General features: G+C 47.8%; 1 protein-coding gene across 1 annotated transcript in view; it reads left to right on the forward strand.

Moving 5' to 3' along the window:
* The window catches only part of PDGFRA (platelet derived growth factor receptor alpha), a 60,602-nt gene that overhangs the window by 40,871 nt on the left and 5,596 nt on the right, over window positions 1-14,135 (forward strand). Inside the window, exons 17-21 of the mRNA XM_064149288.1 lie at window positions 622-788; window positions 5,105-5,220; window positions 6,189-6,311; window positions 8,403-8,514; window positions 13,297-13,396. Of these exons, the coding sequence (XP_064005358.1) occupies window positions 622-788; window positions 5,105-5,220; window positions 6,189-6,311; window positions 8,403-8,514; window positions 13,297-13,396 (618 nt within the window). The remainder of the gene's footprint in view (window positions 1-621; window positions 789-5,104; window positions 5,221-6,188; window positions 6,312-8,402; window positions 8,515-13,296; window positions 13,397-14,135) is intronic.

Raw genomic sequence — 14,135 nt, forward strand, 5'->3', positions numbered from 1 at the left:
TAGCAAGTTCTGGAGCCCCTGGGAAAAGAGGAATGTGGAGATGCTGGAGAGTGTCCAGAGCAGGGCCAGGAGGATGCTGAGAGGCTGCAGCAGCTCTGCTGTGAGCACAGACTGAGGGAGTTGGGGCTGTGCAGGCTGGAGCAGAGGAGGCTCCCAGGGGACCTTCTTGTGGCCTGCCAGCATCTGAAGGGGGCTACAAAAAAGCTGGGGAGGGACTTTGGAGGCTGTGAGGGAGTGTCAGGAGTGGGGGGAATGGAGCAAAGGTGGAGGTGGGGAGAGTGAGGCTGGAGGTGAGGAGGAAGTTGTTGAGCAGGAGAGTGGTGAGAGGCTGGAATGGGTTGCCCAGGGAGGTGGTTGAGGCCCCATGGCTGGAGGTGCTTGAGGCCAGGCTGGCTGAGGCTGTGGGCAGCCTGCTCTAGGGTAGGGTGTCCCTGGGCATGGCAGGGGGATTGGAACTGGCTGCTCCTTGTGGTCCCTTCCAACCCTGACTGATTCTGTGCTTCTCAGCCAGCTGTTGTGCATGAAGGCCATGAGAGAAATGTCAGGTCTGCAGGATGCTGTGTCAGGGGAGTCACCTGGACCCCCCTAGCTGATTTCTCTGTTGCTTTTTCCCAATTTCAGTTATGTGATATTATCATTTGAGAACACTGGGGAGTACATGGACATGAAACAAGCTGACACCACTCAGTATGTGCCCATGCTGGAGAGGAAGGAGGGATCTAAGTACTCTGACATCCAGAGATCTGTCTACGATCGCCCAGCTTCTTATAAGAAGAAATCCATGTCAGGTAGGCTAGAATTGTCCTTTCTGCATCCATCAATCCAAGGAATTATTGCCTGTGTGAATTATTTGTGCCTTCTGTGTGGATGTAAACTACTCAGTTGTGTTCTGCACACTCATGAGTATAAGCTGAAAGCTTATGCTTGTGTGCTCTGGGAGTAGGAGAGAAGCTCCTGGAGCAGAAGGGGTTCAGTTCTCTGCTTGCTTTTTTGCTGGAGCAGTGAGTTTCTGGGCTCTGCATGGCACTCTTTGGGGTTGTGGTTGTGTCAGTCTGCTAGTATGCAAGATTTTCATAGAGCTGTAGAATTGCTGGCTTGGAAAAGAATCAGAGAATCGTGTTAGGGGTTGGAAGGGACCTTGAAAGATCATCTGGTCCAATCATCCTATCAGAGCAGGATCACCCAGGGCAGGTCACACAGGAATGTGTCCAGGTAGGTTTTGGATGTTTCCAGAGGAGAATTCACAACCTCTCTGGACAGCCTGCTCCAGGGCTCTGCTACCCTCACAGTGAAAAAGTTTTTCCTTGAGCTTATCAGATCCATCCATCACCTTATATCTCCCTGTACACAACTGTTAGACCATGCCCCTGAGCACCTCATCTAAATGGCTTTTAACCTCCTCCAGGGATGGTGACTCCACCAATGCCCTGGGCAGCCTGTTCCAGTGCCTGATGACCCTTTCAGTGAAGAAATTTCTCCTAATATCCAACCTAAACTTCCCCTGGTGCAACTTGAGGCCATTTCCTCTTATCCTACTGGTTGTTACTTGGGGAACAGGCTGGTCCCCACCTACCTACAACCTCCATTAGGGCAGTTGTAGGGAGAAATGTGGTCTCCCCTTGGCCTCCTCCTCTCCAGGCTAAATCCCAGCTCCCTCAGCCTCTCCTTAGAGGTCTTGTGATTAAGATCCCTCAACAGGCTTTTTGCCCTGAATTTTGAGCAATAGCAATGAACAACAAGAATAGCAATGGACAACGACAGCAGGGAACAACAAAAATAGCAATGAACAATAACAATGGCCAACAATGACAATGTACAGCAATAGCAATGAGCAACAATGCCAAGAAACATCAACAATGGCAATGAGCAACAACAATAGCAATGAATAACACTGTCAGTGAAGAACAACAGCAGCAGTGAGCAACAATGGCAGAGAAGAACAACAGCAGCAGTGAGCAACAATGGCAATGAAGAACAACAGCAGCAGTGAGCAACAACGGCAGAGAAGAACAACAGCAGCAGTGAGCAACAACGGCAGAGAAGAACAACAGCAGCAGTGAGCAACAACGGCAATGAAGAACAACAGCAGCAGTGAGCAGCAATGGCAGAGAAGAACAACAGCAGCAGTGAGCAGCAATGGCAGAGAAGAACAACAGCAGCAGTGAGCAGCAATGGCAGAGAAGAACAACAGCAGCAGTGAGCAGCAACGGCAGAGAAGAACAACAGCAGCAGTGAGCAGCAACGGCAGAGAAGAACAACAGCAGCAGTGAGCAACAACGGCAGAGAAGAACAACAGCAGCTGTGAGCAACAACGGCAGAGAAGAACAACAGCAGCAGTGAGCAGCAATGGCAGAGAAGAACAACAGCAGCAGTGAGTAACAACGGCAGAGAAGAACAACAGCAGCAGTGAGCAACAATGGCAGAGAAGAACAACAGCAGCAGTGAGTAACAACGGCAGAGAAGAACAACAGCAGCAGTGAGCAGCAATGGCAGTGAAGAACAACAGCAGCAGTGAGCAACAACGGCAGAGAAGAACAACAGCAGCAGTGAGCAGCAATGGCAGAGAAGAACAACAGCAGCAGTGAGCAGCAACGGCAGAGAAGAACAACAGCAGCAGTGAGCAACAACGGCAGAGAAGAACAACAGCAGCAGTGAGCAACAACGGCAATGAAGAACAACAGCAGCAGTGAGCAGCAATGGCAGAGAAGAACAACAGCAGCAGTGAGCAGCAATGGCAGAGAAGAACAACAGCAGCAGTGAGCAACAACGGCAGAGAAGAACAACAGCAGCAGTGAGCAGCAATGGCAGAGAAGAACAACAGCAGCAGTGAGCAGCAACGGCAGAGAAGAACAACAGCAGCAGTGAGCAACAACGGCAGAGAAGAACAACAGCAGCAGTGAGCAACAACGGCAGAGAAGAACAACAGCAGCAGTGAGCAGCAATGGCAGAGAAGAACAACAGCAGCAGTGAGCAACAACGGCAGAGAAGAACAACAGCAGCAGTGAGCAGCAATGGCAGAGAAGAACAACAGCAGCAGTGAGTAACAACGGCAGAGAAGAACAACAGCAGCAGTGAGCAACAATGGCAGAGAAGAACAACAGCAGCAGTGAGTAACAACGGCAGAGAAGAACAACAGCAGCAGTGAGCAGCAATGGCAGTGAAGAACAACAGCAGCAGTGAGCAACAACGGCAGAGAAGAACAACAGCAGCAGTGAGCAACAACGGCAATGAAGAACAACAGCAGCAGTGAGCAGCAATGGCAGAGAAGAACAACAGCAGCAGTGAGCAACAATGGCAATGAAGAACAACAGTAGCAGTGAGCAACAACGGCAGAGAAGAACAACAGCAGCAGTGAGCAACAATGGCAATGAAGAACAACAGTAGCAGTGAGCAACAACGGCAGAGAAGAACAACAGTGGCAATGAAGAACAGCAGCAGTAATGAGCAGCAGTGGCAACAAGAACGACAGCAGCAATGGCAATGAACAACAATGGTAATGAAGAACAACAGCAGCAAGGAAGAACAACAGCAGCAATGAAGAGCAACAGCAGCACTGAGCAGCAATGGCAATGAAGAGCAACAGCAGCAATGAACAGCAATGGCAATGAAGAGCAACAGCAGCACTGAGCAGCAATGGCAATGAAGAGCAACAGCAGCAATGAGCAGCAATGGCAATGAAGAGCAACAGCAGCAATGAGCAGCAATGGCAATGAAGAGCAACAGCAGCAATGAGCAGCAATGGCAAGGAACAACAGCAGCAATGAGCAACAGTGGCAAGGAACAACAGCAGCAACGAGCAGCAGTGGCAATGAACATCAGCAGCAACGAGCAGCAGTGGCAATGAACATCAGCAGCAACGAGCAGCAATGGCAATGAACATCAGCAGCAACGAGCAGCAATGGCAATGAAGAGCAACAGCAGCAAAGGCAGTGAACAACAATGGCAACAAAGAACATCAGCAATGAGCAGCAATGGCAATGAAGAACAGCATGGGCAATGAACAACAACAGCACTGACCAACAGCAACAGCACTGAAGGACAGGCACAACAACAAGCAGGATCAGCTATAAGCAGCAATAAGAGTAGCTGATACTGCTCTGTTTCCACTTACATTTGCCATCAACTGACACTTCCCAAAGGCAGAAGGCTCCCAAATACTTTCCCTGGTTACGTAACAAAGATAATGACTGCAACCCGTTCCCCAGCCCTCTTCTCAGAAACCAAATGTGCTTGGCTTTAAAAATAGGCACCATCACTTCTGCCTCTAGGCTTTGGAAACTGAAGCATGTCCAAGGCCAGACTAATGTACTCATCCTGTGCTCTAGTTCAGCTTGGGCTAAATGAATCACTGAATTTTGCCTGCATTTTTGCTGACATCTTTCATGAAAGAAAATAGGAACCATGAAATTCCTGACTTTTTTGTTGTTTTGCTGGTATTGGATTAGTCCCAGGGAATACTTGCAGGGATACATAACAGTGTTCAGCCAAAGTAAAGAATGGACACACATGCACAGGAAAAAAAAGGCACCACCATTGGAATGGGCTGCCCAGGGAGGTGGTGGAGGCACCGTCCCTGGGGGTCTTCAAGAAAAGACTGGATGAGGCACTTAGTGCCATGGTCTGGTTGATTGGATAGGGCTGGGTGCTAGGTTGGACTGGATGAGCTTGGAGGTCTCTTCCAACCTGGTTGATTCTATGATTCTATTTGGAGGCTTTTTAGAGGCACCACCTCTAAATAAACAGGGGTTCTTTTCGTACCACACACCGAGCGTTGCAAGAAACTTGAGCAGTGAACCCTTTTTAACTTCACCTTTTCCTGCAGCTGCCTGTGGAAAATAAAAACCCAACCCCCCCAGAAACCCAACAAACCACAGACAAGAGAAAACCCAAGCTCTCTATTTTAAACACTGGGTGTTTTTTGAGAGGCAGCCTGTGGCAGTGGCTGCTGCAGATGTTGAAAGCGGTTAGCTGTTAGGAAAAACCTGGTTTGGCCATGGCTTAAAGTCTGCTAAAATCATCAGCTCACAATCATAATAGGCAGGGGAAATGGATGCTGTTTTCACTCTCCACAGCATAAACACCTTTTTCCCTCCCTCTCCAACAGAGTCAGAAGTCAAAAACCTGCTTTCAGATGACAGTTCAGAGGGCCTCAGCCTACTCGATTTGCTGAGCTTCACCTACCAGGTTGCACGGGGGATGGAATTCTTGGCTTCTAAAAATGTAAGTAAATAAAAAAGCAATGAAAATGGAAGAAAAGCTCAAAGCATTTCCATTAGCAGCTAAGGATTTCAATTCAGGTTCCCAAAACATGAGGCAACATCTTATTCTTTTTTGGGGACTGCAGCCAGCTTTGTCACTCTGCTGGCAACTGAGATCATCATGGGTGGAAACATCAAAGCAGCAGTCATAAAATGGTTTAGGTTGGAAAGGACTTCAAGCATCAGCCAGTTCCAAACCCCCACCCTATGCAGGGACAAATCCCACTAGAACAGGTTGCTCAAGGCTTCATCCAACCTGGTCCTGAACACCTACAGGGAGGTTGTGGAGCACAGAAGCACCCAAGGTGATCTTTGATCACCTTGGGTGCTTCTGTGCTCCACAACCTCCCTGGGCAACCTGTGCCAGTGTCTCACCACTCTCACTGCAAACAACTTCCTAACATCCACTTTCAATCTCCCTTCTTCCAGTTTAAACCCATTCCTCCTCATCCAGTCGTTACAAGACCTTGTAAATATTCCCTACACAGCCTTCCTGTATGGTCTGGGTTGGAAGGCACCTCCAGATGTCATCTAGTCCAACCCCCAACCCCAGTCCTCTTCTCCTGATGCAGCCTACAAAACTCACAGAGTCAGGGTGTCAGAGATGCTTGGCAGGGTCTGGGTGGAGGGTCCATACAGCAACAGATCAGGGTGGTCAGGACCATAGGCATATCATGAGTACACGATGGGTAGAAGGGAAGTGGTGGCATCACCTTTGTCTCCTCCTCACTGCGATGCACCTGCAGGAGCCCTTGCTGGGTCTCAGAGCTGGTGCCAGTGCTTGGAGCCACACAAGTGGCTGCTCAGCAGAAGGTCTTGTAAAAACCACATCTAGAAGGCCAACAGATATTTTTTGCAGGGGTCTTTGTAGTGGGAGCAGCCCACGTGGAATTAGCACATCCTTGACCATCCTGACTTCTCTCCCTGCAGTGCGTGCACCGTGACTTGGCGGCTCGTAATGTCCTCCTGGCTCAAGGCAAGATTGTGAAGATCTGTGACTTTGGGCTGGCTAGAGACATCATGCACGATTCCAACTATGTCTCCAAGGGCAGTGTATGTACTTCTTAATCTCCTGAGCTCTGACTGAACCCAAATGAGAAGTGTCAGCTTGAAATGCTGCTTAATGTTCCTGTCGTTCGCTAATTGACCCTTGGGATGATCGCTCCCGAGAACGATTTTCCTTCACTAATTCCTGTATCTTTCCTGGTTCTGCTTTCAAGCCAAAAGGGGCCTGGACACTCTCAGTCCTTCACTGGCTTGCATTTTAATTGGCAAGAGGCTCACATTTTAATTGGCAAGTGGTTTGCATTTTAATTGGCAAGTTTTGTGGCTGGATGCATCCACAGAATCGCAGGTTGTCATTGGAGGTTGGAAAGGACCTCCAGAGATCATTGTGGAATCATAGAGTCATTGAATCAGCCAGGTTGGAAGAGATCTCCAAGATCATCCAGCCCAACCTATCCATGCCAACCTCCATGCTAGAGCAGGATCACCCAGCGTAAATCGTACAGGGACACATCCAGGTGGGATTTGAATGCCTACAGGGGCAGAGACTGCACAACCTCTCTGGGCAGCCTGCTGCAAGGCTGTTTCACCCTCACTGTAAAGAAGCTTCTCCTCATGTTGAGGTGAAACCTTCTCTGTGCTGGTTTGCATCCATCCATTGTTCCTTATTGCTGTGCACTACTGAAAAGAGATTGACCTCCTCCACTTGACACCCACCCCTCAGGTATTGATAGGCATTGATCAGATCCCATCTCAATCTTCAGTTCTCAAGACTAAACAGCCCCAGGGCTCTCAGTCTCTCTTCACAGGGGAGATGCTCAAGTTCCCTAATCAGTAAGGAGCTGTCACTATAATACAGAGAGCAGTGGCACATCAATCAGTGACACATCTGATCCGGACCAGCAGTGCCAGCTTTTGTATCACACCTTCAATCAGCCTGAGCGTTTGCTAGTGAGAAAATCATTACTCTTAATGGCTGTAATTAGCATTTGTGGGAAGCAAATAGCAGCATTGCTTCTGATCCTGGCACCTCTGTGTTATGTGGGATGAAAAACAATCACTAAACATTTAACACAAGGCTTCTCAGTAGAGAGAGGTTAGTCACAGAATCACAGATTGTTAGGGACTGGAAGGAAGCTCTGAAGATCATCCAGTCCAAACCCCTTGCCATAGCATGGACACTCAGGGTAAAGCACACAGGAACTCATCCAGGGAGATTTCAAAACCTCCAGGGACAGAGAATCACAGAATTAGCCAGATTGAAAAAGATCATCGAGCCCAACCTATCACCTAACACTGCTAATTAACTAAACCATGGCACTGTCTCATCCAGCCTCCTCAGCACCTCCAGGGATGGGGACTCCACCACCTCCCCGGGCAGCCCATTCCAATGCCAATCACTCTTTCTGGGAAGAACTTCTTCCTACCATCCAGCCTAGACCTGCCCTGGCACAGCTTGAGACCATGTCCTCTTGTTCTGTCCTTGGGTGCCTGGCAGCAGAGCCCAGCCCCACCTGGCTACAGCCTCCCTCTAGTTCACAGAATCAAGCAGGTTGGCAGAGAGCTCCAAGCTCAGCCAGCCCAGCCTAGCACCCAGCCCTGCCCAACCAACCAGACCATGGCACTAAGTGCCCCAGCCAGGCTTGGCTGCAACACCTCCAGCCACAGCCACTCCACCACCTCCCTGGGCAGCCCATTCCAATGCCAATCACTCTCTCTGCCAGCAACTTCCTAACAACATCCAGCCTAGACCTGCCCTGCCACAGCTTCAGACTCTGTCCCCTTCTTCTGTCCCTGGCTGCCTGGCAGCAGAGCCCAACCCCACCTGGCTACAGCCTCCCTGCAGGCAGCTGCAGGCAGCAATGAGCTCTGCCCTGAGCCTCTTCTGCTGCAGGCTGCACACCCCCAGCTCCCTCAGCCTCTCCTCACAGGGCTCTGCTCCAGGCCCCTCCCCAGCCTTGCTGCCCTTCTCTCCACACCTTCCAGCACCTCAACAGCTCTCTGCAATTCAGGAGCCCAGAGCTGGACACAGCACTCCAGGGGTGGCCTGAGCAGTGCTGAGCAGAGGGGCAGAAGGGCTGCCCTGCTCCTGCTGGCCAGCCTGTTCAGGACATGTTCTCTCTTTCCTTCTGGCTGCAGACTTTCCTGCCAGTCAAGTGGATGGCACCTGAGAGCATTTTTGACAACCTGTACACGACGCTCAGCGACGTTTGGTCTTATGGCATCCTGCTCTGGGAGATATTCTCTCTTGGTACGTAGCCTGAGTGGTCTCTTTCTTACTGCAGTGACTAAAGCCGGCAGAGCTCAAGCTGCTCTGCAGGAAGACTCTCAGATTCCACTGTGAAAAGACACATCTGAAATCAACAGCTCCTTGGTCTTTTACAGGGGGGTTCACTTTTCTGCTTTGAAAGATACCTTTTTCTTCCTCTTCTTTTTCTCCCTCTTCTTTTTCTCCTCCTTTCTTTTCTTTTTTTTTCTCTTTTTATTTTTTCCTTTTTTTCTTTTTTCCACTTTTCCCCCTTTTTATTATTTTTTTTCTCCTTTTTTTCTCTTTTTTTTTCTTCTTTTTTTTTTCCTTTCTCCCTTTTTTATTTTTTCTTCTTTTTCATTTTTTCTTATTCCCTTTTTTCTTTTTTTTTCTTTTTTTTTCTTATTTTTTCCATTTTCCTTTCCCCCCATTTTCCTTTCCCCCATTTTCCTTTTCCCCCATTTTGCTTTCCCCCATTTTCCTTTCTCCCCATTTTCCTTTTCCCCCCATTTTCCTTTTCCCCCCATTTTCCTTTTCCCCCATTTTCCTTTTCCCCCATTTTCCTTTTCCCCCATTTTCCTTTTCCCCCATTTTCCTTTTCCCCCATTTTCCTTTTCCCCCATTTTCCTTTTCCCCCATTTTCCTTTTCCCCCCATTTTCCTTTTCCCCCATTTTCCTTTTCCCCCATTTTCCTTTCCCCCCATTTTCCTTTCCCCCCATTTTCCTTTCCCCCCATTTTCCTTTTCCCCCATTTTCCTTCCCCCCATTTTCCTTTCCCCCCATTTTCCTTTTCCCCCCATTTTCCTTTTCCCCCCATTTTCCTCCCCCCCCATTTTCCTTCCCCCCCATTTTCCTTCCCCCCCATTTTCCTTCCCCCCCATTTTCCTTCCCCCCCATTTTCCTTCCCCCCCATTTTCCTTCCCCCCCATTTTCCTTCCCCCCCATTTTCCTTCCCCCCATTTTCCTTCCCCCCATTTTCCTTCCCCCCATTTTCCTTTTCCCCCATTTTCCTTCCCCCCATTTTCCTTTTCCCCCATTTTCCTTTCCCCCCATTTTCCTTTTTTCTTATCTTATTCCTTATTTTCCTTATTTCTTTTTATTTCTTCTTACTTTTACTTATTTTATTTCTTCTTACTTTTACTTATTTTATCTTATTCTTACTTTTTTCTGATTTTCTTTATTTTAATTTTTTTTCTTATTTTTATTAATTTTTCTTAATTTTTTTCTTATTTATTTTTATTTCTTCTCACTTTTTCTCACTTTTTCTGATTTTTTTCACTTTTTCTCACTTTTTCTCATTTTTCCCATATTTTTATTTCTTTTTTATTTTTATTTTTTCTCACTTTTTCTCACTTATTTCCATTTCTTCTTATTTCTTCTTACTTTTCCTTATTTTTTCTCACTTTTTCTCCCTTTTTTCTCATTTTTTCTTTTTTTCCTTATTTTTCTTTTTTAATTTTTTATTATTTTTGCTCTAACTTTTTATCAGTTTTTCTTATTTTTTCTTGTTTTTCTTTTTTAAACTATTTTTCCTTAAATTTTCTCTTTTTTTTCCTTATTTCTTCTTTTTCTTCTTTTCCCTTAATTTTTAATTTCTCTTTTTTATTTTTTCCATATTTTCCCTTAAATTTTCCTATTTCTTCTTACTTTTTCTTATTTCTCCTTACTTTTCCTTACTTCTTTTTATTTCTTATTTTTATTTTTTCATATTTTTTCTTAAATTGTCATAAATTTTCCTATTTTTCTTATTTCTCTTTATTTCTTCTTACTTTCACTTATTTTCCCTTATTTTTTCTTATTTCTTATTTTTCTTTTTTCTTTTTTTCTTATTTTGCCTCACTTTGCCTCACTTTGCCTCACTTTGCCTCACTTTGCCTCACTTTGCCTCACTTTGCCTCACTTTGCCTCACTTTGCCTCACTTTGCCTCACTTTGCCTCACTTTGCCTCACTTTGCCTCACTTTGCCTCACTTTGCCTCACTTTGCCTCACTTTGCCTCACTTTGCCTCACTTTGCCTCACTTTGCCTCACTTTGCCTCACTTTGCCTCACTTTGCCTCACTTCTTTTTATTTCTTCTTACTTTTCCTTATTTTTTTCTTCTTACTTTTTCTTACTTTTCCTTTTTTTTTCCATTTTTTCCTTTTTTTTCCTCCTCTCCACCTTTTTTTTTTTTCTTTCCTTCCCCCACCCCCCTTTTTTTAAAATTTTTTTCCCCCTCTCTTTTGCTTTTTGGCTCAGAAGCAGAGATCAGTGAGTGGAAAGCTTCTGCACTGCAGTATTGGTGTGCCACCCCAGCCTGGATTTCCTGGCTGCTCTCTTGCAATGGGGCACCCGAGGCTGCAGCCCAGTGGCTAGTTCAAAACAGACTCTTGGTATGCATTTCAGCAGAGCCTGTCTTAACCTCATTACAGAACAACTCCAAATGTCAGTCCTCTGGGATTCTGCTCCCTCATTTCCAGGGCAGCACTGCTCAAGGGGTTGGTTTATGGCAGTGCAAAGTGGTCATGACAATGCCTAGAGGTTGCAGCTGATGTACAGCTCCCAGCTGGGAGCAGCCTGGCTCTTTGCTCAGCCTCATTAATCCTCCTCCCGGGCTTCACTGGGAGTGCATTGCCCAGATTGAATCTCAGCAGAATTAATCCTGCCTCTGTGGTGTTTACCACTGCCCTGTGGCAATCCCAACTTTAATGCCATTTTCCAAAGCAAGCTGCCACAGAGCTGCTTCCCAGCAAGCAGCAGCTGCACCACTCCTTGTGCTATGGATTGCTCTAACCTCTGGGCATCACAGCACCCTGCATCTATCCTGGGAGGGTCACTGCAGAGCTGGGGAGCTGAGGCAGGGCTGAGCTTCTGCTCACTGCCCTGGCTGTAAGGAAGGTCCTGAAGGGCAGTTTCAGGTGGGAATCCTCCTTTTGAAAGAGCTGAGGTTTCTGGAGTGGTGTTGTAGGTGTGCCTGCTCCACCTGAGGGAGAGAAGTGGTCTCTGTCAGGCAGCAAAGCATATCCTCAGCAGTGTTTGCTAGGAAGGTGACCTCTGACATCCTGCTGCAGCACTGACTTCATCTTGAACCATCTACTGATGTGTTAGTGACAGCTCAGCACAAGTGCAGTGATGTCTGGATGCTGTGGCCTCAGATGATCACTTAACACTGCCAGCTCAGGGGGCAAGTCCAACTTCCCTTACAGCCCACACATCTGGCATGGTAGCTGTTGTCTAAAGCTAATTGCCCTGGTGGGAAGACCTTGGGTACAGAGAGGATAAAGGCTGTGCCTTTAAAGCCAATATTAACTCAAGCCACATCACTCTCAGCTGTTGTGCAGGTGCTAAGGGCGAGTGACTTGCCTAAGGTCACACAAAAACCAGTGGCAGGAGAGAGCTGTAGCATCAAATGTGCCAAGTGCTGGTGGTGCTTCTGCCACCTGAAGAAGCAGGGCTTTGTGTCCTCAATGACAACAGCAAAAAGGGCCAACTGAGGCATTTCAGGTGAACAGTTTGGGATTGTTACTCTTTGAAAAGATAACAAAAGTATCTGAACAAAGCCTACAAAATAAACCCCAAAGCCCCAAGCATTCATTTCCAGGGTTTTCCATGCTGGTTTAAATAGCAAACACCTTACAAAATGATATTGGTTAGCTTTGTTTTGAGGGGACCTACAGAATGGCTGAGGAGGGACTATGGACAAGGTCTTGTAATGACAGGAGGAGGAGGAATGGCTTTAAACTGGCAGAGGGGAGGTTGAAAGTGGATGTTAGGAAGAAGTTGTTTGCAGTGAGGGTGGTGAGACACTGGCACAGGTTGCCCAGGGAGGTTGTGGAGCACAGAATCACCCAATGTGATCTTTGAAAGGGTCCAGAGAAGGAGACTCCACAACCTCTCTGGGCAGCCTGTGCCAGGGCTCTGGGACCCTTCCAGGCAAGAAGTTGCCCTTGTGTTGAGCTGGAACCTCCTGTGCTGCAGCTTCCATCCACTGCTGCTTGTGCTATCCCAGGGAGCAGTGAGCAGAGCCTGTCCCCCCCTCCTGGCCCCCAGCCCTGAGAGATTTATAGAAATTGGTTAGATCCCCTCTCAGTCTTCTCTTCTCCAGACTGAGCAGCCCCAGGTCTCTCAGCCTCTCCTCACCAGGCAGTGCTGCAGTCCCCTCATCATTCTCTTAGCCCTCCCTTGGACTCTCTCCAGCAGATCACTGTCCCTCTTCAACTGGGGAGCCCCAAAACTGAATGCATCAAGTCCAACCTTCCTTGAAGGAACACAGGCTCACAGGGTGTTAGGGGTTGGAAGGGGCCACAGGAGGGCTAGGGAGGGACTATTGACAAGGTCTGGGAATGACAAGGAGGAGGAGGAATGGCTTTAAACTGGCAGAGGGGAGATTGAAACTGGATGTTAGGAGGAAGTTGTTTGCAGTCAGGGTGGTGAGACACTGGCACAGGTTGCCCAGGGAGGTTGTGGAGCACAGAAGCACCCAATGTGATCTTTGCTTCTGTGCTCCACAATCTCCCTGGAGGTGTTCAAGGCCAGGTTGGATGAAGCCTTGAGTGACCTATTCTAGTGGAAGCTGTCCCTGCTTGTGGCAGGGAGTTGGAACTGGCTGATCTTTGAGCTCCCTTCCAACCTGAACCATGCTATACCTCTAAGGCAGTAGCTCTGCAGTGAAACATGAGCCCTGTATTGAAGGCATCTCAAATGATAATGGCAACCCTTTTGGATGTGAACAACAAGAGGGTATTTGGGAACTCTCCATGAATAGCCAAGCACAGAGCAGTACTTTGTCTTCTCTGTCATCCATAGGAGGCACACCATACCCTGGCATGATGGTTGATTCTACTTTCTACAACAAGATCAAGAGTGGATACCGAATGGCCAAACCTGACCACGCTACCAATGAAGTGTATGTCTGTGTTTGACTGTTCCACACCTGCCCACTTGCCAGATGGCTTTGGCTTTAGTTTCTCCCCTCAGCCTTCTCTTCTCCACCCCCAGCTCCCTTAGACACTCCTCATATGATGCCCACCATGCCCCTCACCAGCCTTGTTACTCTTCTCTGGGCATCCTCTGGGCTGTTCAGTTTGGCCCAGGTGACCTTATTGTGGCCTTGCAGTTCCTGAAGGGGGCTACAAGAAAGCTGGGGAGGGACTTTTTAGGCTGTCAGGTAGTAATACGACTGGAGGGAATGGAACCAAGCTAGAAATAGGTAGATTCAGCCTGGATGTTAGGAAGAAGTTGTTCAGCATGAGGGTGGTGAGAGCCTGGAATGGGTTGCCTAGGGAGGTGGTGGAAGCCTCATCCCTGGAGGTGTTTAAGGCCAGGCTGGATGAGACTCTGGATAGCCTGCACTAGGGTAGGGTGTCCCTGCCCATGGCAGGGGGTTTGGAACTGGCTGACCCTTGTGGTCCCTTCCAACCCTGCCTGATTCTATGTGTCTATGATTAACACTTTTTAGCAGCCTACTCCCACCTGGTTTCCTTAGCTCTGCTCCTTAGTTGTCCCTGCCCATGGCAGAGGGGTTGGAACTAGATAATCCTTGTGGCCCTTTCCCACCCCTGACTGATTCCATGATTCTAACTAGATAATCCTTGTGTTCCCTTCCACCCCCTGACTGATTCTGTGATTCTAACTAGATAATCCTT

The sequence above is a fragment of the Pogoniulus pusillus genome, chromosome 9 (assembly GCF_015220805.1).
Source record: "Pogoniulus pusillus isolate bPogPus1 chromosome 9, bPogPus1.pri, whole genome shotgun sequence".
In the NCBI taxonomy this organism is placed as follows: Eukaryota; Metazoa; Chordata; class Aves; order Piciformes; family Lybiidae; genus Pogoniulus; species Pogoniulus pusillus.